Here is a 15,448-nt window from a genome sequence, read left to right on the forward strand (position 1 = left end):
TACATAAGGCTGTAAGTTGTTTCAGCTAATATATATTAAAGCTGAAACGAATACTCGAGCAACTCGAGTTTAAAAACTGATCCGAGCAGAGGTTACGCTAGACTTTTTCGTTGTCTGTCATTTTGACTGACAGGGTCATAAAAATCCGGTCATAATCTATTTTTACCCGTCACTTAAATTTTTAAAATGATGATTATGACATTGTGGTGACCCTTTGTTTGGCATAATTCACCTTCCGTACTTGTGTGTCCATTTGGCCGAGCGCGTTACCGGCTACGACAGTCACGTGACAGAGACACTTAAGAGCCGCGCGCGGTCACCTCACTATCCACTCGCTCTCACTATATAATTGGCCGAAGAGTCGAAATGCTCTCCCGTGAAATGCCTGTTTAAAAATGTTCCCGTTGTTACTTCTTCTTCTTCTTTTTAGGTAAGAAATATGTTGTTTTTTTAATAAGATCTAGAAGTTGAGTGAAAGCAGTGAATTTTTTTTTCTTGTCAAATCTGAGATGCAATTGTTGGCTGTTTTCAACAATGTACATCGAAAATAAAGACACTGATTGACTGAAAATGGTTCAATATTGGATTAAATGTCTTTTTTCTCATGTATATTTATCATTGCTCTTTACCTATAAAAAAAAGTTTTATCTGATTACTCGATTAATCGATAGAATTTTCAGTCGATTACTCAATTACTAAAATATCCGATAGCTGCAGCCCTAATATATATTTGTTTATGCATTTGTAATTTTACAGCTACAATTTGTGGAGTTATGTGTGAGCAATTTGCTATGAGAATTTTAAATTCGTTGGCATTAGTAGCATTTAAGCTAGCGGACTGGAGAGTCCGCTTAAGTCAAAATCGCATAAGTTCAGTAGGTCATAATCCGGGGACAACCTCTTCTTAAATATTTGATAACTGCAGTCCTAATATAAACACATAAGCAACCGCGTGCGATAGCGACCCGTGCTAACAAGCTAACGGCTCACGTACAGTAGATCTCACAAGGCAAGTGCCTAACGGGCAAAATACGATCATTTATTTTCTTTTTGTTATTCACGCTGTGCTTGGATGCACATCAATAAATATGTAAAAAGTTTTCCTACAAACGAGGTGGTGCGGGCGTTGCGTTTTTCTTCTCGACGGATAGGGCAAATACTTGCCCTGCTACGTGTGGACATGGCCCGTGCCTTATGTTAAATTGTTATTTATGAAGGGAAGCTACCTGTTAAAGGCTCCCAGCACTATTATTGTGACTAATCTTAGAGTTATAAATCAGAACGCCTTTGTCCACTCGCCAGTCTCACTGCCATACACCCCATCATCCATAACGAACACAACGCAGAGCATCAACGCGTACAAAGGGGGTCACCCGCTCGTGTGGGCTTACATAACATTGGTTATCTCTTATAACCTTGTGATTTTTTACCTCCAGCAATAGCAAAAATACAAAAAAATCATTTTCTGAAAAACAACTGTCCACCGTCCAGAATAAAAATGATACTTCCTTCCCAAAAGTAACGCCTTCTGTCATCCTCCCTGGACCAAGAAGTAGCCTGCTAACCAACAGCTGTACAAACAAATGCTTGGAAATAACTGCTGAAAACGCGCAAGACTGAGAAGCAGAAATGAACTGAACCTACATGCATAACTTGCATGTTTTTGGAATGTGGGTGGAAACTGGAGTACATGGGGAGAACATACAAACTCCAGACAGGAAGGGTGGGGGACAGAGTTGAACCCAAAACTTCAGAACTGTGAAGCACTATGCCAAAGGTGCTGTTGTTTAAAACTCCTTGTATCTCACTTATATCTCAAATCGCAAAAACATCTGACATCTATTGTTTTGCTTTTTCCAGCCGGAGGCTCAAAATGACTCAAGCCTGCGTGCTGTCAGGTCAGGGAGGATATAAGTGGCTAGAAGAGGATGTACAGTAAAAGCGGTAGGGGATTCCGGACTCATGGGGGGTGATGGTGTTTCCTCCGTCGTGTTGACTGATGCTCACCACTTCCTAAAGACGGAGCTGAGCTAAGCCTTCTACTGTGGAAAAGATACGGCGCCCTACATAATGATGAGCACCACTGGTTAAAGGAATTTCATTCATAATAGTTGTTGTCTTTCCTTTTAAAGTGCCTAAGACAGCAAAAAGCATGTTTATTTCTAGAGATGTCCGATCACGTCATTTTCAAAGTATCGGAATCGGCAAAAAAATATCGGCCATGCCTTTTTTTATTTATTTTTTTTTTTTATTAAATCGTTTTCTAATTGTATTTAACGTTACAGACATAATATGTTACACTTATCCAGAGTCTTTAGTTTAGGCTTAATGTAGGGTTATCTAATTTATCCCAATAAAGTCGGTATTTAATTTTTTTATAAATGTATCTTGTTAAAATATTTAACGCAATTAATGAATGCGCTGCACGACCCACTCACGCTTTGTCGCGCTCCATCTGTAATGGCGCCGTTTTGCCTACATAGAGAGGTATAAGGCAGCGTCTAATGAGTAGAGTGATTTTTGGCAGCATTTGGAACCTTATTTTAATTGGCTAAAGCCTTACAATCCCTCTCCCTACAATTAGAAATATTATGGGAAGAAATGTGGGGAAGCAAGGTAGCAATTGACCTTTTTCTTAACACCTTAAGTTATATCCCATCGCAGAGAAGATATATGAATTGGTAGCACTACGCACAGTCGTGGTTTCACTTGTCATGCTTCCACTTCCCATCATGCATTGGGCATGGCCTTCAGTATCATTTACTGAAAGCTCAACAAATACACTAGATGGCAATATTTAGTCACAATATACAAAGTCACATTTATCCTTTAAGAATTACAAGTCTTTCTATCCGTGGATCCCTCTCACAGAAAGAATGTTAATAATGTAAATGCCATCTTGAGGATTTATTGTCATAATAAACAAATACAGTACTTTTGTCCTGTATGTTGAATGTATATATTTTTCCGAGTTTTATTCATTTTTTTCTTAAAGCATTGCCAAAATGTATATGATCAGGAAAAATTATCGGGAATGATTGGAATTGAATCGGGAGCAAAAAAAAAGCAATCGGATCGGGAAATATCGGGATCGGCAGACACTCAAATTAAAACGATCGGGATCGGATCGGGAGCAAAAAAACATGATCGGAACAACCCTATTTATTTCTTATTTCACGTGGTATTTTATGCTTCTGAATGAAATGGACCGCTTAGATGTGTGTGGAAGTGATCGATTTATTTATTCAATTCTTTGAATCCCGCGCCATGAAAATGAGTGACTTCCTGGATTGAGGAAAATTGCGAATGTGATGTCAGCCGGGTCACCATCTTCACAATACAGCCATTATTATCGTATTAAGAAGGACTGCGAATTCAGCTGATTTTGTGGATTATTTCTTTTATTTTTCGCATCACGCCAGCCCAATGTGCTGCAGGCTTTTGTTGCTGCACCAGGGAGAGACGTGTGAGCCTTTTTGGGTTTCAAAAAGTTCACTGCGGTGAATGGTCAAAACAAGTCCGACAACTGTGGGACCATTGGACCGACGAGGAAGTGAGTAAACTACGTGTTTTGTATTATGTCAAATACTGGGATCATGGCACACGTTTTAATAATGAGGTGGCATGTATTTCGTGGGTGACAATGCTACCTGTCCACTGAGAAGGCCACTTGGCCGACGACCGGCGGCTTGTCACACACCATGGTCACTTTCACCCCGCCGGTCCGGTCCTCTCCGTGTGCCCGCCAATTGACCATTATCCTTGGCTTGGGCTCGGGCAGCCACGTGCTCCTCCGACGTCAGCCATTTTGTCCGGCGGTCATTCTCCAGCTGCTTCCTCTGCAACAAGCACTCCTGCTCACAGCAGGGGAACGACGAGCCGATACTTGCTCACCAACAGGAGCTGGGCGATCGGTAAAGACTGTCACCCTCGCCGCCGTGTGTGACATGAGTCGGGGTAGTTTTGTGTGATTTTTTGTTTTCGAAAGGCGAAAAAGATTGGAACAGCCGCTCAGCGGTCATTGTCCAGCTGTCTCCCCGGCAACGAGCCTTCCTCTCCGCAGCAGAGGATCGATGAGCCGAGACTGTTATTTTTCATTTTCGAAAGGCGAGAATAAGACTCGAAAAAGCTGCTTGGTTCAGGTTAGCATGTCGGCTAGCTGTCACGCCTCCTGTTTTGTTTACGCTCTTTCCTCCATCTCCGAAGCCGGGGCAGGGAAATGACAAAAGCCGGACTAACTCCGGTGGCATAAAATACTGTTCGGGAGAGGAAGAAGTCAGCAGTTTTAACTAGAGATGTCCCGATCGATCGGTGATCGATCGGGTTCGATCACGTCATTTTCAAAGTATCGGAATCGGCAAAAAAATATCGGACATGACTTTTTTAAATATATATTACAGTACAGTATCATTTACTGAAAGCTCAACAAATACACTAGATGGCAATATTTAGTCACAATATACAAAGTCACATTTATCCTTTAAGAATTACAAGTCTTTCTATCCGTGGATCCCTCTCACAGAAAGAATGTTAATAATGTAAATGCCATCTTGAGGATTTATTGTCATAATAAACAAATACAGTACTTATGTACTGTATGTTGAATGTATATATTCGTCCGAGTTTTATTCATTTTTTTCTTAATGTATTGCCAAAATGTATATGATCGGGAAAATTTATCGGGAATGATTGGAATTGAATCAGGAGCACAAAAAAAAAGCAATCTAAAAAAGCAATCGGATCGGGAAATATCGGGATCGGCAGATACTCAAACTAAAACGATTGGATCGGGAGCAAAAAAACATGATCGGAACAACCCTAGTTTTAACCATTATGCAGTAATTTTGACCCGTCGTACTGAATACATGCATTTTTAATATTTCATATTCCATTTAGCACAAGACTGTTATTTGTCAAGACCATACCATTTATTTAAGCGGAGGATGGATGGATGGATGGATGGATGGATGGATGGATGGATGGATGGATGGATAAAAAAAGAATATCTTGGAAAAATATTGGAGTAGAGAGATTGAAACAATCATGACATTTTGCTGCTCTCTGTGGCATTTTCCTCGTACTGAATCTTTGGGACTAGGATATGTTACCATTTCTTGCAATTATTTAATTTATGGAAGCAAACAGTTGAAGGTTGTAATTTGTTGATGTGTTATAATGTTACTACAGTGGGGAGAACAAGTATTTGATATACTGCCGATTTTGCTGGTTTTTCCACTTGCAAGCCATGTAGAGGTCTATAAATTGTATCATAAGTTCTCTTCAACTGTGAGGGACAGAATCTAATACAAAAATCCAGAAAATCACATTGTATAATTTTTAGGGCTGTCAAACGATTAAAATTTTTAATCGAGTTAATTTCAGCTTAAAAATTAATTAATCGTAATTAATCACAATTAATCGCAATTCAAACCATCTCTAAAATATGCCATATTTTTATGTAAATTATTGTTGGAATGGAAAGATAAGACACACGACGTATATATACATACAACATACTGTACATAAGTACTGTATTTGTTTATTGTAACAATAAATCCACAAATGGCATTCTTTCTGTTAAAGTGATCCACGGATCGAAAGACTTGTAGTTCTTAAACGATAAATGTTATAGTTACAAGTTATAGTAATTTTATATTAAAACCCCTCTTCATGTTTTCGTTTTAATAAAATTTGTACAATTTTCAATCAAAAGTAGTTAATATAATAATAAGAAGAATAAAAATAATTAATAAAAATAGAGTGACCAAAGTTTTACGTGTATTTTGCATAGCTATTTTGATATGGAATGCCAGTTCATTTTGCATTGTTGTTTAAGAATAGGGCCTCATTACTATAGACTGAAGTGCTTGTCTTTTTGTGAAAAAAAATTATTTTTTTGGGGGGGAGAGATAGGAATATTATTTTTGTTGTGCTTTCACTAAACGATACTTACATTGGGGAGGGCAAGTATTTGATACACTGCCAATGGGTTTTCCCATTGGCAGTGTATCAAATACTTGTTCTCCCCACTGTATGTTTGTTGTGAAGGAGTTGCCAATAAACGGCGCAGTCCAAAGAACGCCTGTGTCCACTCGCCTTTACTGTATTAAATATATCTGTACATATCTTACCCAAAATACAACAAGAGACACATAATTGCCACTAAAAGAAAGAAAACCTACCGAAATATGTGTGGAGCACAAATAGCAATTTGCGTTGCATTGTGAATACAGCATAAACGTCTCACAACTACTAATTCTCCCACGTTTTGAAGAAATAACATGAGTATGGAACGGCGCTGCCCCCAAGCGGCCGGTGGCATTCTCTTCACTCTTAATGCCCATAAACGGCCTCATTGTATAATCTGTTTGAGACAATATGCGAGATGGTCATTCACCCAAGCGCCAGCAGAGGGCGGCAAAACTCCATAACAACAAGTGAGCTTTTCACTGAACAGTCATTTGAAATCTGTCTGAGCGGGACATCTGCGTTAATTGCGTCAAATATTTTAACGTGATTAATTTAAAAAAGTAATTAACGCGATAATTTTGACAGCCCTAATAATTTTTAAATAATAAATTAGTATTTAACTGAATGAAATAAGTATTTCATACATTACCAACTAGTAAATATTTCGGCTCTTAGTTCTTTTTTAAGAACCCTTCCTGTTCTCCATTCATTACCGGAAGTAACTGCACCTGTCTGAACTTGTTACCTGTATAAAAGACACCTGTTCACATGCTCAAACAAACAAACTCCAACCTCTCCCCAAATTGGCCAAGACCAAAGAGCTGTGTAAGGAAATCAGGGATCAAATAATAGACCTGCACAAGGCCGGAATGGGCTACAGGAAAATAAGCAAGTAGCTTGGTGAGAAGGTAACAACTGTTGGAGCGATTATTAGAAAATGGAAGAAGTTCAAGTTGACGGTCAATCTGCCTCGTTCTGGGGCTCCATGCAAGATCTCACCTCGTGGGGCATCACTGATCATGAGGAAGGTGAGGGATCAGCCCAGAACTACACGGCAGGATCTGGTCAATGACCTGAAGAGAGCTGGAACCACAGTCTCGAAGAAAACCATCAGAAACACATTACGCCGTCATGGATTAAAATCCTACAGCGCACGCAAGGTCCCACTGCTGAAGCCAGTGCATGTCCAAACACGTCTGAAGTTTGCCACTGACCATCTGGATAATCCAGAGGAGCAATGGGAGAAGGTCATTAGGTCGGATGAGATCAAAATGGAACTTTTTGGTCTAAAATCGGCTCGTCGTGTTCGGAGGAAAAAGAAGGATGAGTGCAACCCTAAGAACACCATCCCAACCGTGAAACATGGAGAAGGAAACATCATTTTTTGGGGCTGCTTCTCTGCCAAGGGTACAGGACGACTGCACCGTATTGAGGGGAGGATGGATGGGGCTATGTATCGCCAGATCTTTGCTGACAACCTCCTTCCTTCAGTGAGAGCCCTGAAGATGGGTCGTGGCTGGGTCTTCCAGCATGACAACGACCCAAAGCACACAGCCAAGGCAACTAAAGAGTGGCTCCGTAAGAAGCATCTTAAGGTCCTGGAGTGGCCTAGCCAGTCACCAGATCTGAACCCGATAGGAAATCTATGGAAGGAGCTGAAAGTCCGTGTTGCCCGGCAGCAGCCCCGAAACCTGAAGGCTCTGGAGAAGATCTGCATGGAGGAGTGGGCCAAAATCCTTGCTGCAGTGTGTGCAAACCTTGTCAAGGACTACAGGAAACGTTTGGTATCTGTAATAGTAAACCAAGGTTTCCGTACCAAATATTAAGTTCGATTTTTGTGATGTATCAAATATTTATTTCATGCAATCAAATGCAAATTTATTATTCAAAAATCATACAACGTGATTTTCTGTTTTTTTGGATTAGATTCCGTCCCTCACAGTTGAAGAGAATTTATGATACAAATTACAGACCTCTACATGCTTTGCAAGTGGAAAACCCAGCAAAATCGGCAGTGTATCAAATACGTGTTCTCCCCTCTGTATGTGCTCGTTGTAGCTCATTTTTCTAACAACTCTGGTTGGTCAATCAGTTTCAATTGGAACATGAGTTGTTTTTTTTTTTAATGTGGAATGTTAAATGCACCTCAGCTGGAAATCACTTCTTTTCTATTGGGGTCCTATATTATTTAAAGCTATCTTAATAGAAGACGAGTGAACCTTCGAGGTTAAATAACCGATGCTCTAATAACTTTAACCGCCAAACGAAAAATCATACCCGTCAGTCTGCCTGGACTGGTTACACTTCTTATCCTGAATAATCGCTAAACTCAAAATAGGTCACGTGCCCACATATAATATTGTGTTTTCTATGTTTTTCTTTTCGCAAGGCAATCTTAGTACGCACGCCCCTCAAACACAACACACATGTGGTTCATTTTAAATTGCAATTGAATCTGTCACGTCTAGAAATACCAAACTGTACACACTGGCAGGGTGCCCATAAAGTGAACAAATTTAAGAATACACGGGCATGAAAGTCCTTTGTTTTGGACAATTGAATTGCGCTCCGGTTTAGGGCTGCAACTATCGATCATTTAGGTAATCGATTAATCTATCGATTAGTTAGCTCATTTAATCAAGTAATCAGATTACGAACATTTAATGTGTTGCAGATTAAATTTTCATGGATGTAAAACAAAACAAGTGTTTATACCTGCAATAACAGTTTTTTGCTTGCTAAGATGGCACTGTTTGCATTATTTGCTAACACAAAATAAAATACCTTAGTGCTTCTTCAAACTAAGCAGAATTGCAGTTTCATTTCACAAGAGCAATAAATTCATTTAAAATTAAATGAAAATACCTGAGCTTAGCCTCAAACGGTATAAAAAACAGAAATGAGGCACAAAAGAACAATTGGCTAACTTGCATAGCAAAAGTCTGCTAGCCTATAAGCTATAAAATGCTAACGTTTTTTTACAATGCTCTTAACAAATCGTTCAAACACATTTTCCCACAAAAGAAAAAAGCTACATATACTCCTAAACTAAATCACCAATACATAAACATATTAGCAAAAACAAAAACTTACAACCTTTTGTTGACCTTAACAGGGAGCAGGTTAGACAAGTTATATCATATTCACTTTTGTCACTAGAGGGCAGTGTATACATCCATATCAGCAAAAGTAAATGCTAACATTTTCAAAACAAACCATTAAAACACCACTGTAATTAAACGAATCCTCGAAGCAGCAAAATATGATTTGAAGCTTTTTTCTAATCGAATTACTCGAGTTAGTCAATCGTAGCACTACTCCTGTTTGTTTTACTCTTCATTGCAGGGCAAGATGAATAAAATATGCAATATAAACCTTTACTTATTTAAAATATTTACATTAGAAACCCTAACATCAGGGCCGGCCCAGGCCATTTGGGGGCCCTAAGCAAAATAATGCAAAGGGGCCCATATTTTTGGCCCACCATTTCGTCACAGTGTACTGTGAAACCCATACATGCAATCCAACCTATACGTCCATATTTTTTATATTAATCAGATTTTGTTGCACTGCATACTTCAAACTTTTCACCCCAAATGATTGTCAGAACTTACAGTAGATAGCACCAAACCTTTTTCTAAAAGAGGAAAGAAAGAAGTTAAGGAAGGACTTTTATTTTTTTAAGCTTGTAATCAAGTATCAAAACTCACAAAAGTCAAATAAAGCAAACTGTAGTAAACAGAATATAAATTAAACAATTGCCAAATTGGGGGCCCCCTAGTGGTCAGGGGCCCTGAGCAGCTGCATAGTCTGCGTATAGCCTGGGCCGGCCCTGCCTAACATAATACCTTTCTTAAACTAGTTAAGGAAAGCCAATGAGTTAACATACAGTACTTTAGAACGTAATCATTAGCAGGGGCGGATATAGAAAAATATTTATGGGCTGGCGAAAAAGGGGCAGGAACTTTTAGGGGGTGGCAAATATTATATGATGGTATAAAACATCATTGATTCTTTGGATAATGAAATGATATTCTGCAAGGATTCGATTCAAGAGTCTTCAATCGATTTAATACAAAATTATATAGGTGTTTAACACAATCAGTTACAATTTACCAAAAGCAATACAAAATACAAATCAAATTTGAAAATGAAAATGAAAAATAAATGTTAACAAAACGGCCAATCAAAATTATAATTAGAGGTCGACCGATATGGGATTTTTAAATCCCGATGCGGATACCGATATTAAAAAAAAAAAAATTCAGCCGATTGCGATGTCCAAAGCCAATTTCGTAAACCAACATTTGAGGCTGATACACTTTCATTTTTTTTTAAAGTACGTAGATTATGAAAGGAAATTTAAAAGAAATTGCTTCTCCAGCTTCATATTTACAATCATGACTTGAGACTTAAAAGATTTATTAGGTCTAGTGCTACCAAACCATCGAACGCATAACTTATTCACGACCAGATGTAAACAAATGAGAGTGAGAGGTTAAGAGAATGCTCACCATGCTAATGCTAACGCGCATGCTATGTTAACGCTACGAGTTGCATTTAGAGTGTAAGGATCACTCATGAAACACCTTAAAACAGGGGTCCCCAACCTTTTTTGCACCGCGGACCGGTGTTATTTGGGTCTTTTTTTCCACGGACCGGTGTTCTGACAAATTTTGCAACCCATCAAAAATTGCAACGGTGCGGTTCTGCGCATACGCGTAACGTTAAACATAGCCGCAAAATGCGCAAATGCAGCGATTCCAAAGTAAACACTACAAACTTTCTTGAAAGAAAGGAATATTAACTTACGTTTGATCATGGAAGGACTTGTAGAAAAGTTCTCCTCAGATACATCCTGCCATGTAAGCTGCACACAACAACTTCACACCGCTCTCGCCATTAAGGACTTCGTCTTGTCGTTAAACATTAATTAAGAAGCCCGCTTCACAAAGATACGATGTCGGAAATTGTAGCAAGGTTTTCAATGCTCTTGTAGCGATGTGAGGATATTCCAGTATGACTTTAATCAAGAACCTCGGTAGAGTTGTTGTCTCAAATGTATGTTTAATAAGGTCGCCGTCAGTTGCGATCTCTACAACTTGATCATCTGTTGCACAGACATGCTCGAATCACTCGGTTTATTCACAAACGGGTCATGAATCCACTCCTTCGCATTTCGTGGGTCTTCGAGGTTGTAGGCTAGTCAGGTGCCCTTTTCGCCGTAAAAATATCTCCAAAGACGTCTGTTTTCAGTCATCTTCGTTGCGTGGGGGCTAATTATTTCCGGGAACAAATGTGCGGCGCCCGCGGCCTAGCAATACGTTATTATCGAGGACAAGCGCACATAGATATACACAAACAAGATCTACTGCTAGCAGTCCAATCAATGGATTTCTATGACTACATTGTAATCTATCCCATAGTATTATATCTAGAGTAGACAGGGATATTGGTGTGTTAAGCAGCGGCACAGGGTTAATTCTGCCAGAATGCGGTCGTTATTAAATTATTATTTCTGTGCGGCCCGGTAGCAAATGCGCCACAGACCGGTACCACTCTGCGGCCCAGCAGATGGGGACCCCTGCCTTAAAAGGCTAAAGCAACATTGCATATTCGCTCATGCAAGATTAAAAAAAAATCTGAAAATATTTGCAAAATAGGCAACCCTGAAGCTTCCTGTAGCAGGGTCCTTCCGGGGTCCTACCGTCAGTCAGCGGCGGCCACAGTTGCCCACACAGATACCTGATTGAAATCCATTTTTATCAGCTTTTTTTCTTTGGTAATCGGCCGATGTTGGGAAAAAAAGTCCATCTATTGGCCTCTAATATATTCATTTTGCATTTTGATCAAATTACAAAGAGATATATTGATCCACATTAGTGATGTACCGATTAATCAATCCACTCGAATAATTTTAGGAAAAAGCTTCGATTATTCGTTTAATTAGAGTGGCGTTGTAATGGTTTATTTTGAAAGTGTTTGCATTTAGTTTTATTGATTGGGGTGGATACACTGCCCTCTAGTGGCAGCAGTGAGTATGCCATAAATTGTCTAACATGGCTGAATCCAGCTGCTCCCTGTTAAGAGCAACATAAGGTTTTTGTTTGAGCTAGTATGTTTTTTTATGCATTTGTAATTTAGTTTATTGGTATATTTAGCCTTTTTTGTTTGTTTGTTTGTTTGTGGAAATATGTGTTTGAACAATTTGTAAGAGTATTGAAAAAAAAAAGTTAGCATGTTATAGCATTTGAGCTAGCGGACTTTTGTTATGCAAGTTAGCCAGTTGTTCTTTCGTAAATCCTCTTTGATTAATTTTTTTTTTTATATCGTTTGAGGCAAAGCTCAGGTATTTCAATCTATTTTAAAATGAAAGTGCAATTCTGCATAGTTTGAAGAAAAACTTTTTATTTTGTATTCAGATTTAATGCTTTTTCGAAAATGCAATTTTAGCAAGCCTTTGTTTTACATCTCCTAAAATTTATCCCGCAATGCTCTAAATGTTTTTTTTTTTTTTCAAATATTATTTCCATAATTTTCAGACAATAACTTTTTCCCCTCATTTTGAATCCTGCGGCTTATAGTCCAGTGCAGCTTACTTGCTGATTCTTTGGTTTAATAGGTAACGCTTTATTTGACAGCGACATCATAACACTGCCATAAGACGGTCATAATTATCACATGACACAATGATGGGCTTTAATGAATGCTTATGATGGATGTAATTCATTGCCATATGGCAAATTATGTCACTAACTCCATTTATGTCCAGCTCGGATCTTTTACATCCATTCAAAAGTGAGATAATTTGCCGGATGACACAAAATGACATCTATCATAAGCATTCATTAATGCTTATGGCAGTGTCATTTAATAATTATGATGGTGTTATGAGAGTTTTGTGGTGTCACTGTCAAATAAAGTGTTACCAAATACCATAACTCGCAATTAATGAAACAATTGGAACAGTAACTGAGTAAATAATTAGCACAGAACATGAACATTTTGACTGTTATTTACATCTGTAGCGCTGCAATGCATGCTAGGAGGTATGTTGGGCGACAACAGTGTTGACAGCAGGTGGCAGCAGAGGTTGACTGTGAGGGCCAAATGAAGCTTCTTGAAGCAATGAAGTTTAACAGCCAATTGGTTGAGAGCTTCATGTTGGTTCGTTTGGTCTTATGACAGTCTTACCATAGCGCTGTCAAATATAGTGTTACCAATTAATATCTTTTGGTGTAAATATCCCATACAACAGTGAGGACAGCTGCGGCTTATGGTCCAGTGTGGCTTATCTGTTAAAAAAATGCAGTTTTTCTGTCAAATTTGGTGGGTGGCGGCTTCTAGTCAGGTGCACATTATAGTCCGAAACTTACAGTATTAAGGATCGTCACTGACAGGACAACTTAATAGTTGGCATTAAATGTCAATTTGACTGGAGCTTTTTTTTTACTTTGATGCCAACTGGGGTGGCAATTGTCTTTCAGGGTGGCATGTGCCACCCTATGCCACCCTGGTGGATCCGCCCCTGATAATTAGTTGCAATGTTGACATTTATTTTTGCTTCTCGCGCAAATATTTCGCGTTAGCATTCTGTAAAGAGGCTGTTTGTTGTTATTATAATACGATCGAGGCTTCCAGCTGAGCACTGTAAATTATGAGGCTGACATTCAATGTGCCCGAGCACGGCAATGTTTTCATCCCAATTCCCACGTTCTTCTCCCGGGAACTTTAGGGTGAGGGGGGGTCAGTTACCATGGGAACAGATGAATTCCAGGGACAACTGCGCATCCAACCCTACTCTTCCCACCCTCTTGTACCCCCACTGGGAACACTTTCGTTTGGGCTATTTAGAAAGGGAAACAACAAATTCCCCTCAATTTTCCCAAAAGGTAAATCACTTTGCAAGTGCGGCTCAAAGCAATTAACGGACTTGTTATTGGAATCCTTACCGACAAATAGACATATTAAATCCAAGCCGACGAGCATTTTCCTCTTGTTGCAGATGGAGCTGTCCTCTTTCTCCATCTCGGGTTTGCTGAGGAAATGCTTTCCAGCCCCGTTCTCCTTCCCTTCCGCGGCCCCGTCACTGTCAGTCAACCGGGGAAGCGCGCCGCTCCCGTGGGCATTAAACTTTTGCATACTCGCCCCCCAAAAAGTCGCTGAAATGGCTTATTCGTAGCAGGTAAACGTCCGGTGAGAAGACTCTCAACTTTTTCAGTCCGTCCGCCGGTGCCAGAAATCCATGTTTTTAAAGGGTAGGTTGTGACAGCGAGAATCCGGGGAAAACAAGCCGCTCGCCGGTGCTTTTGCAGCGGGCATCCGGTGGGGCAACCGACCCGGCGAAGTGCGCTGGAAGTGGGCGGAATAACCAATCCGAATGAGCTCGTTCTCATCCCCAACTTTTCAAAGCCGTCCTCCAGAGCCTCAGGCACGTTTATGTCAAAGTCGTAGGAGGGAAAACTTTTTTTCCCCCATCGTTGACTTTCAAAGTAAAGTCGCACTTCCGTTAGGAGTAACAGCAGTGTGATTTATTTTATTTTATTTATGTATTATTATTATTATTTTTTAATTCAGATTTAGCATCGAAAAGAAATACATATAAGACTCCCCCCCCCCCAAAGTATAATTAAAAAAAACAAAAAAAACTTATGTATGCAGTGATCCCTCATTTTTCGCTGTTAATGGGGACCAGAACCCACCGGGATAAGTGAAAAAGCCAGAAGTAGCGCCCCCCCGCCTCAAATTTTATTATATATTTTTTTTATTCAGATTTAGCATTGAAAATAAATACATATAAGACTTTTTCTTTTTTCCCCCAAAAGTATAATTAAAAAAAAATAAACTTATGTATACAGTGTTCCCTCATTTTTCGCTGTTAATGGGGACCAGAACCCACCGGGATAAGTGAAAAAGCCAGAAGTAGCGCCCCCCCCCCTCAAATTTTATTTATTATATATTTTTTTTAATTCAGATTTAGCATTGGAAATAAATACATTTAAGACTTTTTTTTTTCTTTTTCCCCCCAAAGTATAATTTTTTAAAAAACGTATGTATACGGTGTTCCCTCATTTTTCGCTGTTAATGGGGACCAGAACCCACCGGCATAAGTGAAAAAGCCAGAAGTAGCGCCCCCCCTCAAATTTTATTTGTTATATTTTTTTTAATTCAAATTTAGCATTGGAAATAAATATATATAAGACCTTTTTTCTTTTTCCCCCCAAAGTATAATTTAAAAATAAAACTTATGTATACAGTGATCCCTCATTTTTCGCTTTTAATGGGGACCAGAACCCACCGGGATAAGTGAAAAAGCCAGAAGTAGCGCACCCCCCTCAAAATTTTATGTATTATTTTTTTTTTTTAATTCAGATTTAGCATGGGAAAGAAATACATATAAGACATGGTTTTTTTTTCCCAAAGTATATATTTTTTTTTAATTATGTATACAGTGATCCCTCATTTTTCGCAGTTAATT

The 15,448-nt window shown here is 39.1% G+C and overlaps 1 protein-coding gene across 1 annotated transcript in view; it reads right to left on the bottom strand.

The window, feature by feature from the left end:
- The window catches only part of LOC130931796 (phospholipid phosphatase 3-like), an 85,348-nt gene extending 70,936 nt beyond the window's left edge, over positions 1–14,412 (bottom strand). Inside the window, exon 1 of the mRNA XM_057860866.1 lies at positions 13,923–14,412. Coding sequence (XP_057716849.1) covers positions 13,923–14,112 — 190 coding nt within the window. The 5' untranslated portion in view covers positions 14,113–14,412. The remainder of the gene's footprint in view (positions 1–13,922) is intronic.
- Between the last annotated feature and the right edge of the window lie 1,036 nt (positions 14,413–15,448).

Source organism: Corythoichthys intestinalis, chromosome 16 (assembly GCF_030265065.1).
Source record: "Corythoichthys intestinalis isolate RoL2023-P3 chromosome 16, ASM3026506v1, whole genome shotgun sequence".
In the NCBI taxonomy this organism is placed as follows: domain Eukaryota; kingdom Metazoa; phylum Chordata; class Actinopteri; order Syngnathiformes; family Syngnathidae; genus Corythoichthys; species Corythoichthys intestinalis.